The 27,971-nt window shown below is 43.4% G+C and overlaps 1 protein-coding gene across 3 annotated transcripts; it reads left to right on the top strand.

Moving 5' to 3' along the window:
- Positions 1–45: 45 nt before the first annotated feature.
- On the top strand, positions 46–27,971 carry LOC110523387 (allograft inflammatory factor 1-like). Of its 3 annotated transcripts, XM_036977010.1 has the most exons (7): positions 46–256; positions 483–544; positions 14,470–14,536; positions 16,494–16,566; positions 17,425–17,466; positions 21,005–21,167; positions 27,688–27,971. In XM_036977010.1, exons 3-7 carry the CDS (start codon positions 14,498–14,500, stop codon positions 27,773–27,775), a joined length of 405 nt encoding a protein of 134 aa, XP_036832905.1. In that variant the 5' UTR covers positions 46–256; positions 483–544; positions 14,470–14,497; the 3' UTR covers positions 27,776–27,971. The 3 variants fall into 3 exon arrangements, with proteins under 3 accessions (XP_036832905.1, XP_021457726.1, XP_021457727.2); XM_021602051.2 differs by lacking the exon at positions 16,494–16,566 and having other exon boundaries at positions 47–169; XM_021602052.2 differs by lacking the exon at positions 16,494–16,566 and having other exon boundaries at positions 47–256.

Below are 27,971 nucleotides of genomic sequence, written 5' to 3'. Positions count from 1 at the left end.
CTTGCAGTTATTTAATGTACCACACGAGGGTGACCAAGTGTCACTAGCGTTCCTGGCGAACCAGAGTGCATTGCTTGCTGTGAATTGACCAATGACTGTATGGAATTAACAGACCCCCTGTGCTGGCAGCGTGCGTGCCACTGCCCGCGAAGGGAAGAAGACGAGCGAGGTGCTTGCTGTGTGCTGATTTCTCCTTCTCTATCTATCTCACCATATCAAACTCATCTCACAATGCCTGTAAATCATACATTTCAAGGTAATTACAAATAGCCGAGTGGGATATTTCGGGGGGGGCGGTCTAGTTAAAGGGCTAACGCTCATAGGCGACTAGTTTTGTATTTTATTAGAATGGAAAGCTAGTAGCCACTCTTCCATTGAACTTGCAAGAGGGCTAGTTAGCTAGTAGTAGCTAGCTACTGTAGTAACGTTACTGATTATTAGCCACATTATGAAATTAGGCTAACGACCTGTTTTTCTTGCAGGAGGGAAAGCCTTTGGATTATTAAAAGCTCAACAAAGGGAGAGATGCGAGGAAATAAACAAGGTAAGTCGTGATCTTTCTAATGAAGACGTTTTGTGTATTTTGTCAATGTATTGTGAAGGTATATTCAACACAATCAATTTTCCAAGGTTAAGGGCTGTACTTCGGTACGACGCAACGCGGAGTGCCTGGATCCGATGCAGCCTTTAGCCTTGGCCATGGTATATAGGCCATATACCACAAACCCCCGACCTGCCTTATTGCTATTATAAACTGGTTACCAACGTAATTAGGGTAGTAAAATAAATGTTTTGTCATACCATAGTATATGGTTTGCTATACCACGGATGTCAGCCAATCAGCATTCAGGACAGTTTGTAATGTGGTTTTAGCCAGGTAGCTGACGTAAGTAGCTAGCAGCAGTCTTACTAGCCACGTTATGTGAACACTAGTTCCAACCACATGATGATCTGCCTGTACTGACATTTGCATGTGATAAAATCTGTAATTAATTTCGCACATCGTTATCGACCCAGCGACCTGTTAATCTTGCTGGCGGTCATAAACCATGCTTGTGGCCACCCCTGTGTTGTGAGAGCGACAGACACTTGTTGCATGGCATGCCCGTCAGTCAGGGAGTATGCCTCTTGCTAGACCAGATCGATCCTTGTCACCTTAAGTATTGCTTACTATTTATCCAATTCCCTATTCCCAACGTGATTCCTGACTCGGATCATAAAAGGGCCGGCCCTTTGATGCCCTGTGGCCCATCTCCCTTGGCGTTTAGATGGGAAACAGGTGTCTGGGCAGTGGGCTGAAGGAGCCCTTTGTGTGGGGGGCAACTGTCTGAAAGGGCTTGAACAGGCACATGGCATTGAGTATCAGCCTCAACGGCTGTTCCCATATCTTTTCATCCAGCATACTTTTGGCCATGTAGTGTATGTGGACACCCATTAAAATGAGTGGTTTCGGCTATTTCAGCCACAGCCATTACTGATAGGTGTATACAATCAAGCACACATACAAGCAATCTCCGTAGACAAACAGGCTGTAGAATGACCCATACTGAACAGCTCAGTGACTTTCAACGTGGCACCGTCATATGATTCCACCTTTCCAGCAAGTCAGTTAGTCAAATTTCTACCATGCTAGAGCTTTCCCGGTCAGCAGTTGTAAATGAGAACTTGTAGCAACTAGCTTACCTGTTATTTTAAAGTGGAAACGTCTAGGTGGAACAACGACTCAGACGCGAAGTGGTAGGCGGCACAAGCTCACAGAACGGGACCACAGAGTGCTGAAGCGCATAGCGTGTAAAAATCGTCTGTCCTCGGTTGCAACACCCACTACCGAGTTCCAAACTGCCTCTGGAAGCAAGGTCAGCACAAGAACTGCTCGCCAGGAGCTTCATGAAATGGGTTTCCACACACAAGCCTAAGATCACCATGCACGATGCCAAGCGTTGGCTGGAGTGGTGTAAAGCTCGCCGCCATTGGACTCTGGAGCAGTGGAAACACGCTCTCTGGCGTGATGAATCAGGCTTCACCATCTGTCGTCCGTCAGACTGTATCTGGGTTTGGCGGATGCCAGGAGAACCCTACCTGCCCCAATGCATAGTGCCAACTGTAACGTTTGGTGGAGGAGGAGGAATAATGGTCTGTGGCTGTTTTTCATGGTTTGGGCTAGGCCCCTTAGTACCAGTGAAGGGAGATCTTAACGCTACAGCATACAATGACATTCTAGATGATTCTGTGCTTCCAACTTTGTGGCAACAGTTTGGGGAAGGCCTTTTCCTAATTTAGCATGACAATGCCTAATCGCCCAACATCAAATCAAATGTATTTATATAGCCCTTCGTACATCAGCTGATATCTCAAAGTGCTGTACAGAAACCCAACCTAAAACCCAAAATAGCAAGCAATGCAGGTGTTAAAGTACGTTTTGGCCTTTCCCTCCCTAGAAAGGCCAAAACCTAGGAAGAAACCTAGAGAGAAACCAGGCTATGAGGTGTGGCAAGTCCTCTTCTGGCTGTGCCGGGTGGAGATTATAATAGAACATGGCCAAGATGTTCAAAGTTTCATAAATGACCAGCATGGTCAAATAATAGGTCAGGGACAGGTAGCACGTCCAGTGAACAGGTCAGGATTCCATAGCCGCAGGCAGAAGCTCGGCCGTGCAGCAGCATGGCCAGGTGGACTGGGGACAGCAAGGAGTCATCAGGCCAGGTAGTCCTGAGGCATGGTCCTACGGCTCAGGTCCTCCAAGAGAATTAGAGCGAGCATACTTAAATTCACACAGGACACCGGATAAGAAAGGAGTACTCCAGATATAACAAACTGACCCTAGCCCCCCAACACATAAACTACTGCAGCATAAATACTGGAGGCTGAGACAGGAGGGGTCAGGAGACACTGTGGCCCCATCCGATGATACCCCCGGACAGGGCCAAACAGGAAGGATATAACCCCACCCACTTTGCCAAAGCACAGCCCCCACACCACTAGAGGGTTATCTTCAACCACCAACTTATCATCCTGAGACAAGGCCGAGTATAGCCCACAACGATCTCCGCCACGGCACAACCCAAGGGGGGGCGCCAACCCAACAACCCAACATCAGTGCCTGACCTCACTAATGCTCTTGTGGCTGAATGGTCCCCGCAGCAATGTTCCAACATCTAGTGGAAAGCCTTCCCAGAAGAGTTATAGCAGCAAAGGGTGACCAACTCCATATTAATGCCTGTGATTTTTGGAATGGGATGTTCGACGAGCAGGTGTCTATATACTTTTAGCCATGTAGTGGATCTCTTTCTCAACTCTCTCTAAATCTCTTGCTCTCTCTCTCTCAGGCTGGCAGCCTGTCAAGAGCACTCTGGTCACATGTAAGCAAACCTAGAAGTGAGGAGAGGGAATCAGGTCACAAAGAGAGGCCATCACCGATATTGTGGGCCATTTGACAAAATAATAATCCCCATTTCTGCAATAACATCAGTAAAAATGTAGACCCATATGGGCAACCTGATGACATTGGCCATACACACACAAGGATAAATGTTAACTATTGTAAACCGGGCATAAAATTAACTTTTTGGTCCACCAGCCACTAGTAGGTAGATTTAAAAATCTACCAGCCACTCCCATTTTTTTACCAGATAAAATGTTGTTTTGATGCTAAAATTACAACAACAAAACACAAAAAAATTCTAAAACAAATCTATTACTAGTACGAAGTAACTAATGTCGTATATTGTTTAATTTACATTTTTGTGACCTGAGTCTTTAAAACATCACAGGAGACAAACGTTCACCTGCCCCTTTAAGGACGAGAGGTTACCGTGGTAGCGTGACTCAAATCATGTTTGTACCTGTGAGTCTGACTAGTAGAAGCGTTGTCTTCTCAAGCAGTTGAAAGGCATAGAAAACAACCTAGCTTGTGAACAAAACAATGTTAATAGCCAAGAAACACAAGAACAAAGTATCACTTTAGTAGACCTTCCTCTCAAGGCAATTGTGCATGTGCGTAGCGTTTCTAAAAATGTAAACTCAGCAAAAGAAGAAACGTCCTCACTGTCAACTGCGTTTATTTTCAGCCAACTTAACATGTATAAATATTTGTATGAACATAACAAGATTCAACAACTGAGACATAAACTGAACAAGTTCCACAGACATGTGACTAACAGAAATGGAATAATGTGTCCCTGAACAAAGGGGTGGTTAAAATCAAAAGTAACAGTCAGTATCTGGTGTGGCCACCAGCTGCATTAAGTACTGCAGTGCATCTCCTCCTCGCGGACTGCACCAGATTTGCCAGTTCTTGCTGTGAGATGTTACCCCACTTTTCCACCAAGGCACCTGCAAGTTCCTGGACATTTCTGGGGGGAATGGCTCTAGCCCTCACCCTCCGAGCCAACAGGTCCCAGACGTGCTCAATGGGATTGAGATCCAGGCTCTTCGCTGGCCATGGCAGAATACTGACATTTCTGTGTTGCAGGAAATCACGCACAGAACGAGCCTCCAAATCGATCCCACTCCAGAGAACAGGCCTCTGTGTAACCCCCGGTGAGATAAAACCGCGACTCGTCAGTGAATAGCACTTTTTTTCCAGTCCTGTCTGGTCCAGCGATGGTGGGTTTGTGCCCATAGGCGACATTGTTGACGGTGATGTCTGGTGAGGATCTGCCTTACAACAGGCCTATAAGCCCTCAGTCAAGCCTCTCTCAGCCTATTGCGGACAGTTTGAGCACTGATGGAGGGATTGTGCGTTCCTGGTGTAACTCGAGCAGTTGTTGTTGCCGTCCTGTACGTGTCCTGCAGGTGTGATGTTCTGATGTACCAATCCTGTGAAGGTGTTGTTACACGTGGTCTGCCACTGCGAGGACGATCAGCTGTCCGTCCTGTCTCCTTGTAGCGGCGTCTCACAGTACAGACATTGCAATTTATTGCCCTGGCCACATCTGCAGCCCTCATGCCTCCTTGCAGCATGCCTAAGGCACGTTCACGCAGATGAGCAGGGACCCTGGGCATCTTTCTTTTGGTGTTTTTCAGTCAGTAGAAATGCCTCTTTAGTGTCCTAAGTTTTCATAACTGACCTTAATTGCCTACCGTCTGTAAGCTGTTCGAGTCGTAACAACCTTTCCACAGGTGCATGTTCATTAATTGTTTATGGTTCATTGAACAAGCATGGGAAACAGTGTTTAAACCTTTTACAATGAAGATCTGTGAAGTTATTTGGATTTTTACGAATTATCTTTGAAAGACAGGGTCCTGAAAAAGGGCTGTTTCTTTTTTTGCTGAGTTTATATTTCACACAGCCCTTCAGGTGCGCACAGCCTCCAGCCAGGCAGTGTTGCAGAGCGAAGTGTAATAGGTTTTCTAGGATTCGTAGTTCTCTTGACTTTGTGCTATTCATTTACCAGCATTGAAACATAATGGCGGAAATACATTGAAAACAGCTACTGCATATTTTTTTTAACCTATTAATGTGATCATTCTTGACTATTGGTATTCACAAATGTGCAGACCACCTGCCAATGTGGCTGGTGATGTAGATGTGTTTACCCGCATTTGGCAGGTAGCGGGTGTTAATTTTAGGCTTTGATTGTGAATGAAATTTGTGTTTGAATACTCCTACTAACCATACTTTTTGTGACGTGTTTGTGTATATAGTATTCTTATTGGTCATAGTATGGATTATAGTATGTCAAAAGTTCCCCAATGATGTACTAAATGTGTCAAATTACGAAGTATACAAGCAGTGGCCACTTATTTCTGTGCTTTTAGGGCCCATAATGCAATGCTTTAGAGAATGGGTGTGACATCACAATGTTTTCAGATTTGAAGGAAATGGTGGAAAATATGCAGTCCAAGTCCGACGAGAGCGGATACAAATTAATTGCTTTATTATGACCAATTTTGAGCATTGTAAGTAAAGTAATGACTTTTCAAATAAGTTACGTTACACGTTATGTTGGCTGACAATTTGTTAGCTACGCTATCCTTACAAACTGCATAGCATTACAGCAGTATGTACCGGTATGTTAGCTAGTTACCTAACGTTAGTTGGCTACTAATACGTCAAGCTTGCCAAGCAGTATGTTAACTATAATGTTACTAACTATCCAATGTTTGACTTGATTATTCTTAGCTAAATGGTATAGTCGTTGTGTGTCCTTAATGGACATTGTTAATTCTGGCTATCTACTCCGATTTAAGAGCACTCTTGTCTGAATGTGCCAGATCGCAGAATAACAGAATTTACAAATCCTCAACAGCTGTTTAATATATGGCCGGTGTCAGTAAACGTCTGCAAAAAAAAAAATATATATAATTAAATTGTTGCCAGCAGAACAGCTAGTCACCAACGCTCTGGATTAGAGGTCGACCGATTAATTGGAATGGCTGATTAATTAGGGCCGATTTCAAGTTTTCATAACAATCGGAAATAGGTATTTCTGAACACCGATTTGGCCGATATTTATTTATTATTTTATACATTTTTACACCTTTATTTAACGAGGCAAGAACACATTCTTATTTTCAATGACCTAGGAACGGTGGGTTAACTGCCTTGTTCGGGGGCAGAACGACATATTTTTACCTTGTCAGCGCCGGGATTCGATCTTGCAACCTTACAGTTAACTAGTCCAACGCTCTAACCACCTGCCTCATTGCACTCCACAAGGAGCCTGCCTGTTATGCCGATGTGAAATGCTAGCTAGTTAGTGGGGTGCGCGCTAATAGCGGTTCAAACGTCACTCGCTCTGAGACTTTGAGTAGTTGTTCCCCTTGCTCTGCATGGGTAACGATGCTTTGTGGGTGGCTGTTGTCGATGTGTTCTTGGTTCGAGCCCAGGTAGGGGTGAGGAGAGGGACGGAAGCTATACTGTTACACTGGCAATAAAAGTGCCTATAAGAACCAATCCAATAGTCAAAGGTATATGAAATACAAATGGTATAGAGAGAAATAGTCCTATAAATGCTATATTCAACCTAAAACCTCTTACCTTGGAATATTGAAGTCTCATGTTAAAAGGAACCACCAGCTTTCATGTTCTCATTTTCTGAGCAAGGAACTTAAACCTAAACGCTTTTTTACATGGCACATATTGCACTTTTACTTTCTTCTCCAACACTTTGTTTTTGCATTATTTAAACCAAATTGAACATGTTTCATTATTTATTTGAGGCTAAATTGATTTTATTTATGTATTATATTAAGTTAAAATAAGTGTTCATTCAGTATTGTTGTAATTGTCATTATTACAAATACATTTTTAAAAACCGGTATCGGCTTTTTTTGGTCCTCCAATAATCGGTATCGGTTGACCTCTACTCTGGATAACATGAAAACGACCTAACCAGCTCTGCTAGGGCTAGTAAAATAGTCAAAGTGAGGTGTTCTCTCATTTGTGTCTGGAAATAGCTAGCGAGTTAGCTTGGTTGCTTGACACCTGTTGTGAGGTCAGAATGCTCGGATCAACCCTACTCCCCGGCCAGAGTGTCCAGTGACGCACTCTGAGAGCGAACCGCTCTGTCCGTTCATAAATTCAATCTGACAACTCTCTGGTTTTACCAACGCCCAGTACGCACTCTGGCACTCCAGATTAAAATTACGAACAAACCCAAAATCTCAATGTTTAGCTTGTCTTTTGTTATGCTAACAAGCAAGCAAGAGGTTGCATAGTCACAAGAACTTTCGGTAGACAGGCGAAGCATTAGTATGCTCAACTGAAAGGATACCGTTTGTTTACAGTACTAAAATGAACTAATAGTAGGTAGTATACACTCATTAAGTGGGTAGTATACAGTGTATTGGTATTCGAACACAGCGTTTCTCGTCAATGAATGCAGTGATGTTCAGCAGATTACAATAACGCTTTGATTTAGCCACTTAATTTCCATAATAATAATAAATCCTTGTCTGACCTCCACGATGAGACCTGCTTTTTATAGGCTATTAATACCGTTGATTGCTAGTAATACCCTCCTGGGGGGTGGTACGTGTTGCAGTGATGAGTCAGACCCACTGAATCGTGCCGCTGTCGTTGAGATTGGCTGTAATGCTGATTCTCATATTCATCTGCAATTTAAATTCCACTCCTCACACGCTACAAACTTTCACTCCTGCTCAATCTGTCTCTGTCTCTCTCCCACTCAGACACTCTTTCTCTCTCCCTCCCTCCATTAGACACACACTCACTCTAACCTAACTTACCAGTTTTAGAAAGATGCTTGAGCAGGGTCCCCACTTCTGTTTTTCAGGGGAAATGGAGGTTAGGTTGAAATACTGTATCACTGAAAACATCAGTGTATTGGTTGCATCCACAGATTTGCCTATCTTGTTGCAGTGAAATGCCTGTGATTCTAGTTGTAACAGTGCAGTAATCATACCTAGCTATACCAAAACAATACACACATAATCCAAAAAGTTGAAAGAACTACCAGAAATAGTAATCCCCCCATTGCCCTCAAAACAGCATATAATTGTTGGGAATGGACTCTACAAGGTCTCAAAAGTGTTCCACATTGATGCTGGCCCATGTTGACGCCAATGCTTCCCATAGTTGTCAAGTGTGCTGGATGTCCTTTGGGTGGTGGACCATTCTTGATACACATGGGAAACTGTTGTGTGAAATACCCAGCAACGTTGCAGTTCTTGACACTCTCAAACTGGTGCGCCTGGCACCTACTACCATACCCCATTCAAAGGCACTTAAATATTTTGTCTTGCCCCTTCACCCTCTGAATGGCACATATACACAATTAATTTCTCAAGGCTTAGAAATCCTTCTTTAACATGTCTCCACCCGTTCAATCAACACTGATTGCAGTGGATTTAACAAGTGACATTAATAAGGGATCATAGATTCACCTGGTCATTATGTAATGGAGAGAGCAGATGTTCCTAATGTTTTGCGCACTCATTATGTCCTTCACTCTGTGGTCCAACTCATCTCAAACCATCTCAACTGGGTTGAGGTCGGATGATTGTGGAGGCCAGGTCATCTGATGCAGCACTCCATCACTCTCCTTCTTGGTCAAATAGCCCTTACACAGCCTGGAGGTGTGTGGGTCATTGTCCTGTTGAAGTTGCCTTAATTGACATCCATGTCTTCGGCGGCCGTTGCTTACTAGACCCTGGCAATCGCTGTGAAATGTTGAGTAGCTAACGAACTAACCACTATCTGTGAACTGTTTTCCCTCTACAATGTGGTTCATTTTCAGAATGAGAGAATTACTTGAATATGAAGCGTTGCTTGTTAAACAAGTGGATTCAGGGATCAAGTGTAGCTGGGCCTGGCTTAAGCTGGATGCCGCTATAGTGGTGAAAGGAACACAACACACTTTCCCGCTTTCTCACTTTTTCAATACACTGGATACAAAGGGGTATGCCAGGTGTGCGCTCTGCCTGAAAGAGATCAATTATGCCAACAAAGGGTCTCATGCCCTGCTGCTGGCACATTGTAGACGGATGTCCACAGGCAGAAAGTGTGCGATGTAATAACCTGCAGTGTAGCCCAAAGATATTGCTTTTGTTGTGTTGAACTTGACAGTACCACTTGTGTATGAGTGAGTGGATTATTACATTTTTTCCTCTGCAAACATTATTTTTGGACAAATGTAGCCTTGTGCACTTACTCGACGTCTACTATAGTGGCCACTATAATAGAGTGAAAATGGAATGCCTGTTTGTTTCATTCTATTTCTACTTTAAGATGTTTTCTCCCCAAGTGCAATATTTCGATGTGTGTGGTCACAAGCGTTCTATTATAAAGGCTGTCATCGCTAACTGCAATATTAGTGTATTTTTTTTTCTCAAGACTTGTCAATTGCAGTAAAGTCTAGGCAACAAATAACATTGGATTGCTTTCTTTACATGTTTCAAATAAAATTTTATTTGTCACATACACATGGTTAGCAGATGTTAATGCAAGTGTAGCGAAATACGAAGTGCTTCTAGTTCTGACAATGCAGTAATCACCAACGATTAATCTAACCTAACAATTCCACAACTACCTTATACACGCAAGTGTAAAGGGATGAAGAATATGTACATAAAAATATATGAATGAGTAATGGTACATATGAATGAGTGATGGTATATGAATGAGTGATGGCATAGGCAAGATGCAGTAGATAGTATAGAGTACAGTATATACATATGAGATGAGTAATGTAGGGTATGTAAACATTATATTAAGTGGCATTGTTTAAAGTGGCAAGTGATACATTTTTACATCAATATTTCCATTATTAAAGTGGCTGGAGTTGAGTCAGTATGTTGGCAGCAGCCACTCAATGTTGGTGGTGGTTTAACAGTCTGATGGCCTTGAGATGGAAGCTGTTTTTCAGTCTCTCGGTCCCTGCTGTGATGCACCTGTACTGACCTCGCCTTCTGGATGATAGCGGGGTGAACAGGCAGTGGCTCGAGTGGTTGTTGTCCTTGATGATCTTTATGGCCTTCCTGTGACATTGGGTGGTGTAGGTGTCCTGGAGGGCAGGTAGTTTGCCCCCGGTGATACGTTGTGCAGACCTCACTACCCTCTGGAGAGCCTTACGGTTGTGGGCAGAGCAGTTGCTGTACCAGGCGGTGATACAGCCCGACTGGATGCTCTCGATTGTGCATCTGTAGAAGTTTGAGTGCTTTTGGTGAAGAGACAAATTTCTTCAGCCTCCTGAGGTTGAAGAGGCACTGCTGCGCCTTCTTCACCACGCTGTCTGTGTGGGTGGACCAATTCAGTTTGTCCGTGATGTGTACGCCGAGGAACTTAACTTACTTCCCTCTTCACTACTGTCCTGTCGATGGGGATGGGGGGGTGCTACCTCTGCTGTTTCCTGAAGTCCACGATCATCTCCCTTGTTTTGTTGACCTTGAGTGTGAGGTTATTTTCCTGACACCACACTCCGAGGGCCCTCACCTCCTCCCTGTAGGCTGTCTCGTCATTGTTGGTAATCAAGCCTACCACTGTAGTGCCGTCTGCAAACTTGATGATTGAGTTGGAGGCGTGCATGGCCACGCAGTCATGGGTGAACAGGGAGTACAGGAGAGGGCTCAGAACGCACCCTTGTGGGGCCCCAGTGTTGAGGATCAGCGGGGTCGAGATGTTGTTACCTACCCTCACCACCTGGGGGTGGCCTATCAGGAAGTCCAGTACCCAGTTGCACAGGGCGGGGTCGAGACCCAGGGTCTCGAGCTTAATGATGAGTTTGGAGGGTACTACTACCTCTTGTGTCTGAGCCGTTGAATTGCGACTCTACTTTGTCTCTATACTGACTCTTAACTTGTTTGATTTCCTTGCGGAGGGAATAGCTACACTGTTTGTATTCGGTCATGTTTTCAGTCACCTTGCCCTGGTTAAAAGCAGTGGTTCGTGCTTTCAGTTTCGCACGAATGCTGCCATAAATCCACTGTTTCTGGTTTGGGAATGTTTTAATAGTTGCTTAATAGGTACGACATCGCTGATGCACTTGCTAATAAACTTGCTCACCGAATCAGCGTATTCGTCAATGTTGTTTGATGCAATGCGGAACATATCCCAATCCATGTGATCGAAGCAATCTTGAAGCGTGGAATCAGATTGGTCGACCAGCGTTGAACAGATCTGTGCGCGGGAGCTTCCTGTTTTAGTCTCTGTCTATAGGCTGGGAGCAACAAAATGGAGTCTTGGTCAGCTTTTCCAAAAGGAGGGCGGGGGAGGGCCTTATATGCGTCGCTGAAGTTAGAATAACAATGATCCAGCGTTTTACCAGCCCTGGTAGCACAATCAATATGCTGATAGAATTTAGGGAGTCTTGTTTTCAGATTAGCCTTATTAAAATCCCCAGCTACAATGAATGCAGCCTCGGGATCTGTGGTTTCCAGTTTACATAGTCAAATAAAGTTAGTTCAGGGCCGTCAACGTGTCTGTTTGGGGAGGAATTAATGCGTCTGTGATTATAATCAAAGATAAATATCTTGGTAGATAATGCGGTCAGGTGAACAGAGGGACTTGAGTTCCTGTATGTTGTTATGATCACACCACGTCTCGTTAATCATAAGTCATACCCTCCCGCCCCTCTTCTTGTTTCTGTCGGCGCGATGCGTGAAGAAACCAGCTGGCTCTACTGACTCCGATGGCGTGTCTCGAGTGAGCCATGTTTCCGTGAAGCAAAGAACGTTAGTCTCTTATGTCTCTCTGGAATGCTACCCTTGCTCGGATTTTATCAACCTTGTTGTCAAGAGACTGGACATTGGCGAGTAGTATGCTAGGGAGTGGTGCGCGATGTGCCTGTCTCTGGAGCCTGACCAGAAGACCGCTTCGTCTGCCCCTTTTACAGCAACGTTGTTTTGGTTCATCGGCTGGGATCCGATCCATTGTCCTGGGTGGTGGGCAAGACAAAGGATCCGCTTCGGGAAAGTCGTATTCCTGGTCGTAATGGTGAGTTGACGTTGCTCTTATATACAGTAGTTCCTCCCGACTGTATGTAATACAACCTAAGATTACCTGGAGTACCAATGTATGAAGTAACACAAAAAAAAATATATAATACTGCATAGTTTCCTAGGAACGCGAAGCGAGGTGACCATCTCTGTCTGCGCCTCGCTGTGAGTTAGGTTCACATTAACCACTTTTATTAACCAGTCTATATAAGGTCCCACAGTTGACAGTGCATGTCAGAGCAAAAACCAAGCCGTGAGGTCGAGGGAATTATCCATAGAGCTCCGAGACAGGATTGTGTCAAGGCACAGATCTGGGGAAGGGTACCAAAAAAATGTCTGCAGCATTGAAGATCCTCAAGAACAGAGTAGCCTCCATCATTCTTACATGGAAGACGTTTGAAACCCCAAAGACTCTTCCTAGAGCTGGCCGCCCAGCCAAACTGAGCAATCGGGGGAGAAGGGCCTTGGCCAGGGAGTTGATCAAGAACCAAATTGTCACTCTGACAGAGTTCCTCAGTGGAGATGGGAATACCTTCCAGAAGGACAATCATCTCTGCAGCACTCTACCAAGCAGGCCTTTATGGTAGTGGCCAGACAGAAGCCACTCCTCAGTAAAATGCACATGACAGCCTGCTTGGAGTTTGCCAAAAGGCACCAAAAGACTCTCAGACCATGTGAAACAAGATTCTCTGGTCTGATGAAACCATCCCTACTGTGAAGCATCTGTAGAGATGATTTTCAGCGGCAGGGACTGGAAGACTAGTCAGGATTGAGGCAAGATGAACGGAGCAAAGTACAGAGATCCTTGATGAAACCTGCTCCAGAGTAGAGGTCGACCAATTATGATTTTTCAACGCCGATACCGATTATTGGAGGACCAAAAAGGCCGATACCGGTTAATCGGACGTTTTTTTTGTTGTTGTAATAATGACAATTACAATAATACTGAATTAACACTTATTTTAACTTAATATAAAATATCAATAAAATCAATTTAGCCTCAAATAAATAATGAAACATGTTCAATTTGGTTTAAATAATGCAAAAACAAAGTGTTGGAGAAGAAAGTAATGTGTGCCATGTAAAAAAGCTAACGTTTAGCAAGTTCCTTGAGACATGAGAACATATGAAAGTTGGTGGTTCCTTTTAACGTGAGACTTCAATATTCCAAGGTAAGAGGTTTTAGGTTGTAGTTAATATAGGACTATTTCTCTCTATACCTTTTGAATTTCATATACCTTTGACTATTGGATGTTCTTATAGGCACTATAGTATTGCCAGTGTAACAGTATAGCTTCCGTCCCCCTCCTCCTCGTACATGTACTGTACTAACACACCTTCAGACATTTAAAGGTGTCTTCATCCCCTGACAACACCTGAACAGTCAGTCAGTCACAATAGTGGTCTACCTTTCTTTACTGACTCCGGTATCAGTCATTCTTCCAACTTGTTTAATGAGCCCTATAGGAACACACTCTATGGGTGGCTGCTCCCTATTCCCTTTATAGTGCACTAAATTGGGAATATGGTTCCATTTGGGAAGCAGCCTGTGTCTTTACAGACCCTTTAGACTTGGCTTGGGGAATCTGTCTTACACTACAGATTGCTCCATTAGTTTTTCATTAGCTGCCAGAAATGTCTAGAGATGTTCTCTCTTTCCTTCACCCTTGTGGGGTGTTCCATTTTACCAAGACAAAATATTTCTGAGGAGGACCTCTTTGAGGTCGAGAAGTCATTGTCCTGTGCTGTACTTAAGCTAATTAGCTCAAGTTTCTGACACATTGAAACCTCTTTCAGATACATTGAAGCCTGAAGTGTACACCCGTTCACTCCTTCCCACCAATTGAAAAAGCATTGGATTGGTGGTGGCATGGGATATTTGGAGTTTCCACCATATTTCTTATCCCAGTCTTTTCCTTATATGCCAGTGAAAGAAAGTGCACTATGGGCGGATAAGATAATTGGGAGTTAACCATGATGGTAACATTTTGTGAATCTGATGCCATGTTAGACCTGATACTCAGCAAGGATCTAATATCTATTTCTCCCTTCTTCCGCTCTCCTTCTTAGGAATACATGGAAGACCAGAAATACCGGGATGAGGAGGACCTCCTGGAAAAACTGGATTCTTTTAAAAGTAAGGAATTCTACCAGGAAAGACTTACCCGACCTGGAATATCTGATGTATCACTGTCCTATTTTAGCTCTTAATCACAGAGGAGTGGGAGTGAGTTGCCTGTGGGGGTGTGTACCATATGTCAATGTGTTTGTTTGTGCTGCCATCTCATTACTGTTTAAGTGTCATTACGTGTGTTATTGCATGGTGTTCCGTGCCAGGTCTACTTGGACAGGCAAACTAACAGCATGATAATGTAGTCGGTTATTGCTGATCTTTGTCTTTTGTGTCGGTTTTTTGTGTGTGTTCTGTACTGATTTCTAAGTGGGTTGTGAGGCCCGACCTGTCCCCAGCAGTCCAGGCAGCAGGAATGTGGCTGCTCCACTCCTCTGGTTGTTGTTGTTGTTTTATCCAGGGCTCTGGGGAACATGTGGTTATAGGGAGTAGAATAACAGGACCAGATTAACTATCATACCACAGCATTGAGACCGGGGCTTACCTCAGACTCCCAGATTCCTGCCATATTACGGTCTACATTAACTCTGTGTCGGCGTGCGTGTGTCATCGTTCAAGGGACAGGTATGAGAGTTGCTAGTCAGTGTAGTGTGTGTGTGTGTGGGGTAAGTCCTAAGATGATAAACATGGGAGACCAGACCTAGATAGAGCCCCAATGCTGTATGTCTTTCTCATACTCCACCGTGCAGTGCAGGAAATGGTGTATAAACATGCAGGGTCCCAGGGAGATCCTGAGAGGATGGCTCTCTCCATGCTACAATCTCGTTCTAGTCTCTATGGTATCTCACTGACCCCTGACTTCCTCACCTTTGCCCCCTCGGTTCCTCCTCCCTGCGGATTGCCGCTGTGCTTCAAAGCTTGTTTCCTGTCTCAGTTTAGATCTTATGCTTCTAGATCAGAGCTCTCTCTCAGCCTCTGAGATGTGATTAATAACACAGGAATAATATAGAGCTATCAAAAGCTGTTACAGCAGTTGTTTGGAGGTATTATTTTTTGATAGTGAGAATGAACAAAGAGCAAGGCAGCAGTCAAGAGCACAATACATCATTTAAAAAATAAAAATGACAGGAGGCTTTCCATGTAGCATCCTTCTGTCTCAGCTGAGGCTTCAAACCAACCGCTACCCACGCTCCAGGGGTTGATGTCTCTCACACAAATATATCTGTCAGAACAAACTCCTGACCATGGAGAGAAGAAAGGGAGGGAAAGAGGTGAGAAAGGGGTGGGGAAGAAAGCGAGACAATGTGTGATTGTCAGTCCTTGCCCTTAAGCACACAGCCAAGCCCGAAAAGGTGAATAGGGGGAGTGGGAAGTCCTCAGAGAGGATAAGCTACTTCACTCACCTTTTGGAACATGAGAACATTGAGGAATGTAGGAGAAGAGGAAGAATATACTTGTTTAGTTTAGACTATCTGTGTGTGGATGGATGATTTACAGAGGGCTTTAGGACGAGGCCCACTCACAGAGCAGTGTTTAGGTGGGAGGCTGGAACTGGAGGGGCCCTCTCCTCAGAAGTTACGTACAGGGTCAGCATTGTCCCCCTACTACTTACTGATAAAGTATCAGGCTACTTTATGAAGGATCTGACCTACACTCACCAGACAGTTTATTAGGTACACCACCCCGTTCCCAAAAAATTGATCGCTCCTACAGACAGTGAGTCACTTACTTGGTCGTGGCTTGCTTTATAAAGCAGGCAGACGAGCATCAAGGTATTCAGTTACTGTTCGATTGAACGTTAGAATGAACAAAATCGTCCTAATCGACTTTGAGCGTGGTAGGATTGTCGGTGCCAGGCGCACCAGATCCAGTATCTCAGAAACAGCCGTCCTCCAGGGATTTTCACGTAGAGGCCTTCACAGCCCCAAAATTTGGACCCGTTCCAAAATGGACTTGGGGCTTTCCCATCTGGACCTGATTATTTATGTATGTACTGTGTGTGTGTGTGTGTATGAATGATCAGTTCCGAACAGACCCGAGGACAACTCGAACCATTCTGTGTAGACCTGGTCAGATGCAAACCCCTTCCGATCAGGGTGAGAAGCAGCAGAAAAGTCCATTTTTAAGCTACTTTATTAACCAGAGCTGATAAAGCGCGAGGGAAAGGAGGTAGAGCGGTGACCCTCTCTAGCAGGGGTCATGCTGTCTGTGTAGGCTACTCTGAGTGACACAGGGAGGAGGGAGGGAGAGATGGCAACCAACCAAGCTGACTCCCGCTATAGTAGACTAATCGCTGCCATACCTCGGGTTATTTATCATCCAATATGATTGTGTAGTACCTGTCTTGACTGCATTAAACCGGGATACTTCGGAATTTTGGCAATGAGGACCTTTGTCTACTTCCCCAGAGTCAGATTAACTATTGGATACCATTTGTATATCTCTGTCCAGTATGAAGGAAGTTAGAGGTTGTTTTGCGAGCCAATGCTAACTAGTGTCAGAGCAATGACTGGAAGTCAATGGGTATCTGCTAGCATGTACCCATGGACTTCCAGTCATTGCGCTAATGCTAGTTAGCAATTACGCTAGCGCTGTTTAGCAACTTCCTTCAAACTGCATGTAGAGACATAAAAATGGTATCTACAAGTTCATCTTACTCTGGGGAACTAGATAAAGGACCTCATTGCCAATCCCCTTAGCATCCCTTTAAGCTAGCTAGCTAATTGAGGCTGCATGCACTTTCTCATCATTTTTTAAATGTATTATATGTTTTTGCTTTGTCATGTGTGAAAATTGATGAAAATAATATATTTAATTTTCTAGAATAAGGCGCGTGATGAAGGGTGGTGGTGTGTTTGAGAATGTGTGTTGTCTGATGTCTCTGTTTGTGTCTCTGGAGGGTATGAGGAGTGTTACATTGATTCACCACACTCTGCTGTGTGTTTGTTTTGCAGACAAATATGCAGAATTTGACCTGAACGACCAGGGAGAGATTGGTAAGTAGCAAGCAGCCAGGTGCTCAGCAGCTCAACAACTTCAGTCATAATAATAAGGATAATTGACCTGTGTGAGAGATATCACTGAGCAGTAGTTCCCTCTAAGCTGTGCGCAGTAGCCCAGACTGCAGTACAGAAATATCAGTCCACAGAGAGAAACATTTTTTTATTTTACCTTTCTGTAACTAGGCAAGTCAGTTAAGAACAAATTCTTATTTTCAATGACGGCCTAGGACAGATTTGTACCTTGTCAGCTCGGGGATTTGAACTTGCAACCTTTCGGTTACTAGTCCAGCGCTCTAACCACTAGGCTACCCTGCCGCCCCATGAGATTGAACTTCACTCAACTTTCTAGAGTAGTGGTCACCGAGGCCGTCAGACTGTTAAACAGCCATCAATAACATAGAGAGACTGCTGCCAACATACAGACTACAATCACTGGCCACTTTTAATGAATTGATTTAATAAAGGTATCACTTTAAATATGCCACTTTAATAATGTTTACATATCCTATATTACTCATCTCATATGTATACACAAGTATTTATACCATTTATTGCATCTTGCCTATGCCGCATGGCCATCGTGCATCCATATGTTTATATGTACATATTCTGATTCCATCCCTTTACATTTTGTGTATAAGGTAGTCGTTGTGAATTTGTTAGATATTACCGCAATGTCGGAACTAGAAGCATAATAATTTCACTACACTCGCATTAACATCTGCTAACCATGTGTATGTGACCAATAAAATTTGATTTGATCGACTGGTCGATCTCCGGCGTTCTTAGTCAATCGCCAAATATTTCTGTAAAAAACCCAATGATAAAGCCTTGTTCTTATTTTTTTACACTTTTCATTTTTTAGTTTCGGGCTGTTGGCAGTAGATGCACCTGATTTCACCTGCCCTGCGTGCCGGGTAGGGAAATACATTTCATGTGTGTGAGGGTACAAACACTGCTTTCCCCGTGTGCCTAGAGAGCAAATCAAGTTCAATATAGGCCTACTGCTGGCCAATCAGAAGGCTCAGAATACTGTCTGCAGTAACATAGCAGGCATAAAATAAAGCTACAGCAGGCCTTGAGAGAGTTGTGACACGGTCTGAGAGTCGTTGAGGCGTCACTACAGACCCAGGTTCGATCCCAGGCTGTGTCACAACCAGCCGTGACTGTGAGTCCCATAGGGCGGCGCATAATTGACCCAGCGTTGACCGGGGGGGGGGGGGGCTTTACTAGGCTCATCGCACTCGAGCGACTCGACCTTGTGGCGGGTTAAGCAGACGGGTGTGAAGTAGCAAGGTTAGCAAGGTTTGGCGGATCATGTTTTGGAGGACACATGGCTCAACCTTCGCCTCTCCCGAGCCCGTTGGGTTGTTGCAGCGATGAGACAAGATTCACAATTGGATATCACGAAAAAGGTTAAAAATAAATAAATAAAGCTACAGCAATGTTGATACTTTGAGATTTCAATTTTTTTTTAAACCATTACTAGAGAGACTGTCAACAGATACAGCGAAGGGCAGCTGTTTTTATGAGTGAGTTAATCTTTAAGTTCTTACTCAGCACTGTGAACTTTGTATTCAACACTTTTATAAGCCATAAAATGTGCCTTCTTCCTATTTCCACTCAGCGCTTCAACAAGCAGTGCAGCAGTAAGGAATGAGTAGGAAAGTGTATTTATAGGCCTGTGTTAGCAGCTTGGGTCTTTTTTAATATCGTGATATATTTCACTTTCTCTGTTCATAGGATTAACAACATGAATTTGTGCATGAGGCAGAAATAATGCGGGACGACTCTATTTTCCCTATCAGCTGGAAGACGGTGTCCATCTTTGGTCAGTATCAGTGGATGAAAGGGAGAGCGGAGGGATGTTGAGGCGGACCCTTAGTCTGCTGCTCTCTCCCTCCGCTGAGACTGACCATCAGATGCAGTCACCATCTGCCTAGTAAAATAAAAAGCAAATTATTTAAATGTATGCTCACTCAGGTGTGCCTCACAAATAATTCAACAACAGATCTATTACCGGTGTGATCATATAGCCTTCCTCAAATGTTAAAATATAATTTAAGAAAATGTCCCGAACAGCAATGTATCGGCAGGGCAATTCAAGCAAAGCCAATATGCAGTGATAATGTATTGGGCTTACTGCAGAAACCTCATTGCTACAGTACTGTTTTTAATTGGTTAATATTACATCATTTTACAGGGTTTTTTTGTCATGTATCTGAGCGGTAAGTCTCGGCTTGCGTTTTGACTCCGTGATCTTGACAGCGACCACTTCTATAGTTTTCCCTGTTATCACTATCAACGTTTCCCTTTACTGTGGCAATTGTAATCAAATCAACGCAATATTAGCCACTTTCAATGCAACTTACCAAAACAAACTATGTAAGAGATTTTGTTGTAGGCAGAATGCATTGGAGTAGGATTCTATTGCATTGTCACGTAATACTCAGCCCCTACTCTATCTACACAGACTGGTTGGGCATAAACAATGAGCTACAGTAGGCCTATATGTATCTGTGCCATTTACTTTGAACTGGACGGTTTACAGCATGAGCGGTCGTAAATAAATGTGCTTGTTTTGAGATCAAAGCGAGAGCTGCATGTAGCCATACATGCACATGTTGCTCATATCCTTTGCTAGGTAGTGAGTTATTAGCCAGTTAAATCATTTTATAGTCAGGATTGCTTCCTACAAGAGCACCAAACGTGTGCATTTCTAAGCATCTTTGAAAAGCGAGTCCGGTAAAGAGCTTCTTTTTTTTTTACTTAAAGGGAGGTTTTGTATTTTGAGACTAGCTTTAATAAGTAGCCAATAGGCAGAGGGTAGCATAATTTGTCTGATTTTCTAATAATGGTAGGGGAATAACAATGTTTTTTATTTTGTAAAGTGGTTTCTTGCATCAAACACATTTTCAGTCACCTCCTTGTCTGAAGGACAAGAGGATAAATGTATTAATGTCAAGCCCTGTATGTTTTTTTTCAAAAGTCTCATGGAATGTTGGACTACATTGAACACCACACATTGGCTGCTACTGTAGGCTGAATGCTAGAACAGCTATTTCTATGTTAAAATGTTATTGGATGCATTTTCTCCATAGTTTTTTATGGTAGGCCACTCTGGTAGGCCTACATTATGATAAAGTAGCCTACTTGGCCACTGTTAAAACTGTAACTTAAAGTGGTACAACCTCAGTGTTCACAGTATACGTGCACTGGAAGTTGCACAGAAATTCTACGACGTTCAAGTTTGCGCTCAGCAGACCTGAAGTTTGCTCAGTGCAGGGAAAAAATATGAGGGAACATTGGTTAATACCTCAGTGTGTTGTCTGTATTGGATGAACTAGATGTCTGTAAGGGGTTTATTAGTCATGATTGTGTCCCACTAGAAAGGTGATACTGTAGTTGACCTACTGGCCTTGAAAACAGGTGTCAGGCAAGCACATTTGGCTGCTTGCGTATGTGTGTTTGCCAGGTGTTGTGTGTGTCATTCTCGTTTGTGTGTTAACCATTCTCCTGTGCTTTCCTCCAGATATGATGGGTCTGAAGAGGATGATGGAGAAGCTGGGTGTTCCTAAGACCCACCTGGAGATGAAGAAGATGATCTCTGAGGTGACCGAAGGTATCAGCGACAGCATCAACTACAGAGACTTCGTCAAGATGATGCTGGGCAAGCGCTCGGCCGTTCTCAAACTGTGAGTGTTTGTGGTGTGTGTCTGTTGTGGTGTGTCTGTTGTGGTGTGTCTGTTGTGGTGTGTGTCTGTTGTGGTGTGTGTCTGTTGTGGTGTGTGTGTGTGTCGCCGACATATGTGCTTTGTATTGCGTCATGTTTCGTTGGCATCTGTTTTTCTTCCTTGTGGGTGTGTGAGTGACCACGTGCATTGTTGCCTACAATATGTCTCGGTTGATGTTCTTTGTATTTCGGCGTGTGTGTCATGATACCAGAACTTTGACTTCAATACCGAAACCATGTTTAGTATCACAATACTCGATACCATCACGATACTCGATACCAAAACGATACCACCAAATAAAAGAAGGCATATTAGCCTAAGTCACACAATGGCACTTGATCCAAAGAGAGAAACTCAGCTACTGCTCTGTTCAATCGTTGGGCATCTTGAGTTCAATATCATTACATTTAAACATTATGTGCTTTTAGAGACAGCCGTGTATGCATTAATGAATCAATCACAGTCAATTTGACCAATCTAACTGCAAAAACAACAATGGCAATAATTTACTTGAACTGTAAATCTCTATTGATAAACTGTGTAAATCAAAATGTAGCCTAGGTCTATTCACAATACACGTGAATGCGTATTATTCAATAGGAGTGTGTGCATGCATTGAGTTATTGAGCTTGTTTTAGCTGATTTCATTGATCAACAGATTACAAACAATCCCTTCCATTTAGGACTTATTTTATTGGCAGCTGCTAGGAGAACAGTTTACTGTACTGATCAACAACCTTTGCATAGAAGTGTGCTCTGTCTCTTTTAGCTCCTTAGACTCGTGTGAATTGGCTTTTATGGATAGGGCTAAATTGATATGTTTCTTGTGGAATAAATATGCCTTGAGCAAGGCACTTAAACCTAATTGCTCCTCTAAGTCGGTCTGGATAAGAGTGTCTGCTAAATGACTAAAATGTGAAATGAAAGCATATGCATAACCATGGTAGGAATTTAAAGGGAACAGTTTGGATATTATGGGAAAAGTATTTGACTAAAGGTGAGGACACAACAGTTCACCTAACACAAGACTGAATCCAAACATGACACTGTTGATTTTACGTGCATTATCATTTACTGTACTTTTCGCCACATTTGCTGACAACGTAATCTGAAAATATCTGAATGCATTCAGTAACATGATAAGATTGTTGGAAATGTGGGGTAGGTGCAACATAAGACAAACTTACATGTGTTTGAGTGCGAGGTCTAACTGGTGTTTCCAAGTGACACATCTCTCCAAAGTGTACACAGTTCCTAAGTCATTTCAATGCACTTTTATTTATTTATTTTATTATTTATTTAACCAGGAAGTTTGACTCAAGAGTTTTCAACTATACGTGGCTTTATTTTTAATTTTTTTGCTTTCCTAGCTGTGCTTTTGAAGAACTAGAGCAAGCACATGTAGTTGTTTTGTTTGGAACACAGCCCTGCATGTCTGCCTTTACACAATTACTTCTGTTTACGCAATCCAAAAACGGGCCATTATATATCACAATCTGGGTCAGGTGGGCATAATTTGAAAGCTTGTTCTATTGCCAACATGACTAGCTAAATTATTGAATACAATCTTAGTGTTAGGCTTTCACACGGCATTTCAGAGAGACAGATTGTAATTTTGGTGTACATAGAATGGAGTCATGAGTGCATTCAGATGCGTGGTCTCTGTCAAATTTTCTTCACAATACAACAAATTGGCTTTTTCTTTTCAGGGTATAACGCCATGTCATCTTCTAACTGTACATTCAACGTATTTATCGTAAACATTTAGTTTTATGATATGGAAATGTGAAGTGCACATTTGGACTCATGTGTCTTTGGCTTCCTTGTATGACATCAAAACGGTATTTATTATAATCCTCAATGTCTTTCAAAATACATTGAGCCTTTGTAATTTACAGCATTTACCTCACTCGGACAATAAAACATTTGCAGAAGTCAGGGTTTTTCTGCCATTGTAATCGATTAATATATTATGATAACATGTTTTCTACATTTTTGGGATGGGAAAAATGCATGAAGTATAAACTTAAATGACTAAAACAGATATAAAGTATGTAAAAAAGAGAATGGATCTATTTTTTTATAATATAATCTTAGAGAACTAACAATCACCAAAATAAAAGCTAGACAGTCAGGGAGAATTTAACATTTAAAAAAAACAATGGATTTAGCAGAATTAATTTTGTTATGTTTGAGCAGACGAACACAGCATTATCCATAACAGAATATGTAGAATTGCAGGAAATTAGCTTTAAAACTGCAACATTTTCTCTGCTCCATGGAGAAATTTGTAGAATTGTAGAAAATTGCTTTAAAATGTAAAACTTTATCTACAGTGCCAAGATTGGGGGCCTCCTAAAATGTAGCTGCGCCGACAGCCAACCGCACTCATTGCCATGCCATCTGCCACGTCCACCACCTACATTTATTCATTATATTATTATTATTAACTATTCAGACCCTTTACTCAGTACTTTGTTGAAGCACCTTTGGCAGCAATTACAGCCTTGGGTATGAAGCTACAAGCTTGGCACACCTGTATTTGGGAATTTCTCCCATATTTCTCTGCAGATCCTCTCAAGCACTGTTAGGTTGGATGGGGAGCTTCGATGCTCAGCTATTTTCAGGTCTCTCTCTCTCTCGATGTTCGATCGGGTTTAAGTCCGGGCTCTGGCTGGGCCACTCAAGGACATTCAGAGACTTGTCCCGAAGCCACCCCTGCATTGTCTTGGCTGTGTGCTTAGTGTCGTTGTCCTGTTGGAACGTGAACCTTCGCCCCAGTCAGGTCCTGAGCGCTCTGGAGCAGGTTTTCATTAAGGATCTCTCTGTACTTTGCTCAGTTCATCTTTCCCTCGACTAGTCTCCCAGTCCTTACTGCTGAAAAACATTCCCACAGCATGATGCTGCCATCCATGCTTCACCGTAGGGATGGTATTGGCCAGGTGATAGGAGGTGCCTACTTTCCTCCAGACTTGCCGCTTGGCATTCAGGCCAAAGAGTTGAATCTTGGTTTCATCAGACCAGAGAATCTTGTTTCACATGGTCTGAGAGTCTTTAGGTGCCTTTTGGCAAACTCCAAGCAGGCTGTAATGTGCCTTTTTACTGAGGAGTGGCTTCTGTCTGGCCACTCTACCATAAAGGCCTGATTTGGTGGAGTGCTTCAGCATCCTCTACTGAAGGGGACTAAACAGATGTTGACCTTGAATCTCGCTCTCTCTCATGCGATGTGCAGTTGTCCACCTTCCTCTCCATTAAGAGTGAATTAGATAGGGCCTCATTCACTGCCCTAAGAGAGAGAAAAGACCAATGTTGCTAAACTCTATTCTCTTAGTGATTTGAGAAAAGCACCCCACCCTTCTCAAAAACCTTTCTCCCGCTCCAGCATTTAATGCATGCATCTGATTGGACATTGTCCAAGTTAGCCACAGCGATCTACAACATCTCTTGTTTTATTATATTATGTAGTTTCTCCTGGGACTGAGAGAGAGATCGGAAAGCTGAGAGAGTGAGTGAGGGATTTGTGGGCAGAAAACAGAAGTTATTATATAGTTAGTAAACTGTTATTCACAGATTGTTTGTTTTTTCCCCAGGCCTATTTTCCAAGTCCAGTCCTATTGTTTCTTGGGTTGGCCGTTTGAGTGCCAGAGTAAACTGACCACACATTAGGCCTCACACGTACGGACACAGACACACAACATATTATTTATATCCTGTAGTTAGTTACACAGACATTAACATAAATGTTTCTCACATTTTGGTTTACATTCCAAGTGTATTTCGACACCCAGGTGAGAAATAGCACAAGCGGTGAAATCCCTGTCCGGCCAAACCCTCCCCTAACCCGGACGACGCTGGGCCAATTGTGCACCGCCCCATGGGTCTCCCGGTCGTGGCCGGCTGCGACAGAGCCTGGAATCGAACCAGGATCTCTAGTGGCACAGCGATGCAGTGCCGTAGAACACTGCATCACTCGGCATGTAAAAAGTGTCATGCTTTGCAAGAAGGATGATTTCCTTAATAATCCTGTTTACATGGACACATCTGAAATCAAGCTACTGATGGGACTTTTGATAAATGCAGAAAATCACCAATTAAAACGAACGTTCTACCACTGTGTCCATGGTATTTTTGCGAATACTATTTAATTCGGAGTTCGGACTTATAAAGTTTATGTGAAAACTATAAGATGCATATTTTCAGTTTTTCCAAACACACTTCACTGGCGCTAAAGAGGGAGGCTCGCTGGGCTGGTGCTGACACATGCGCAGATCAAATACACAGCTGGAAATGCTGTTTAAGGTACACACGTGTCCTAATCATTTTAATGGTTGCTCAGAAAACCAGGTGTTTTAATTGACGTATGCTTACTTTGATTTTTAACTACACACCAATTAAGATAAGCAGAGTAAGGTGTTTACGAGACTATTGCATAATCTGCCTATTGCCATAATCAGTTTAATATCGAATTTTTACTGCGCATGTAAGCATACTCATTGACAGAGGAAGATACAGACAAGACTGGTGAAACATTCCTCTTCACAGCACCAGAGGACAATGATGTATCTATTCTGTTTACTTCTAACTTGAAGATCAAGGGATTATCTGAAGAATATTGATAGCAAGGTATTTGTCCATATCAGTTAACTAGTGATTATTACCATAGCATTGTGTAGTTATCCTAGTTATTATGGATAAAAGGTTAGATCTATAGTGGTTGATCATGGAGTAAGTAGTTGATCGGTAACTGTGTATGGTTCTGTGTTGTCCTCAGACTGAATCTTAGTTCAGGTCAGTGTGATAGGCTTTCCAGGGTTATCGTGTGAACCACCACACAGTGAGATGAGGAATCCCTCTTTCCTCATGGAGCCCCGCCAGCCAATTAGATAATCCCGGCTATATTAGTGGAACCGGTGTGGCTGTGCCTGACAACTGAGGCTGCTTTGTCAGAAGGGAATTTAGAGGCATAGTGGGTGTTCACGAGAGGGTCGGCCTGAGCAAGGCTTTGCAGAATGACTTATCTACAATACAAATCTTACATCCCAAATCACTACTCATTACATAATTTAAGATGAGCAATCCCCTCAAACACACTGATCCAGTAGCCACCGTCAGGCAGATACAGCTGGAGGTAGCTGATTGAGCCATCCACTGAAACCCTGGGTAACATAGTCAGGAAGAGAATGGTTGCCAGGGAGCCGTGAACCAGCATTCAGGTTGCCGTGGCAGCGGTTTGGTCTCCATAGGGATCAGCGCACATTATGAGCTTATAGGAGCTTTGCTGAGGTTAACCAAAAAAGGAATGTAAAGATGCCTGCTCGCCCTGAATAGAACCTGTTAGCTCTCTCTCTCATTTTCTGTGTGCATCTCTCCCTTGCTCTCTCCCTCCCTGGCTCCCTCCTTCATTCTCTCAAGGCCTTTCATGGTCTCAATCTTTTTTGGGATTTGGACTCCTGCCTCTCATATTCCCCTATTATTTATCTTTCTGTTTTGTGCCTCATCCCTCTCTTTCTACTCTATTTAGATCAGTGTGTCAGGTTGGTGACATAAGCCCCTTGTTAAACTCAGCAGGGTGTCCTGTTCTGATCGCCTTCTCTGACCTGGCCGCTCGTTAGGGACTGTGTCGTTAGTGTCCAAATAGTGTCCAAATACCCATACTAGTGTACTACATACTTAAACTGAATACTAATTTCTGCGTTTGAGCTACCACTCGTCTTTTCCGACTCAGGTGTTTGACAACAGCTGATAATCAGATAAATTGAAGCCCTGTACCAAAATGAACGAATGGCGGGAGTCAACGCAATCGTGCATTAGATGACCTATTCGGAGTACAAATTTAGAAATTTCACATACTATAAAACATATGCCACTAGTATGGGTATTCGGCCATGGCCACTGTCTTCGTTAGTGTGGGACACTGAGTGGACACTGCAAGGCAACCACCTTAAATCCTGCCCAGCTCTCAGCTCCCATGCACCGTGAAGTGAATAGAGGCAGTCTAGGCAGGGTTGCCAACCATGTTCCCCAAACCCCATCCCTCGGTGCATGGCCCAAATCCTGCTATGGCCTATATGCATACACAGGCATATGTTCACTTGCTCTCTCTCTCTTTCTCTCACTCACTCGTGCGCGCACACATACACACTTTCCCAACGCCACATTTCCAGTAACCCTTCAAGCTAACTGTAAACCTAGATCTAAAAGTGCTTAGTGTGTTTGTCTGGGAATGTATGTTTCATGCTTGTGTGAGTGTGCTGCTTAAAAACACCCTCTACTCTCTGTCCTACAGTTGGACACCCCCATTGACAATGTTGTGCAATGTACTTTTAGAAAAGCACCTACCCTTAGCTCTGGGAGAATGAGTTTGTTTTGCAGTCTGCCACTGACCTCTCTCTCTCTCTCTCTCTCTCTGTCTCACTCTCTCACTCACTCACACTCTCTCTCTCTCTCTCTCTCTCTCTCTCTCACTCTTTTTTTTCTGCAGGGTGATGATTTTCGAGGACAAGGCTAACGGGGCCATCTGTAAGCCTGATGGTCCTCCACCCAAACGGGACATAGCCAGCCTGCCATAGACCCAGGACATCCTGAGCCTCTAGACTATATCACCATTCTAGGACCCTATCAGGGCCCCTGCCCTCAGCCAGGGACGTGTACATAGCCTTATCAACTCCCCACCTCAGGATGTGCACACGTCCCAGAAGGGGGGGGGGGGGGGGTTCTCCTCCTCTGTTCAAAACATGTGGGGAGATAAAAGAGAGAAGGAAAAAA

The sequence above is a fragment of the Oncorhynchus mykiss genome, chromosome 5 (assembly GCF_013265735.2).
Source record: "Oncorhynchus mykiss isolate Arlee chromosome 5, USDA_OmykA_1.1, whole genome shotgun sequence".
Taxonomy (NCBI): Eukaryota; Metazoa; Chordata; class Actinopteri; order Salmoniformes; family Salmonidae; genus Oncorhynchus; species Oncorhynchus mykiss.
The sequence above is the reverse complement of the archived record's forward strand: the minus strand, read 5'-3'. Positions and strand labels throughout refer to the sequence as shown.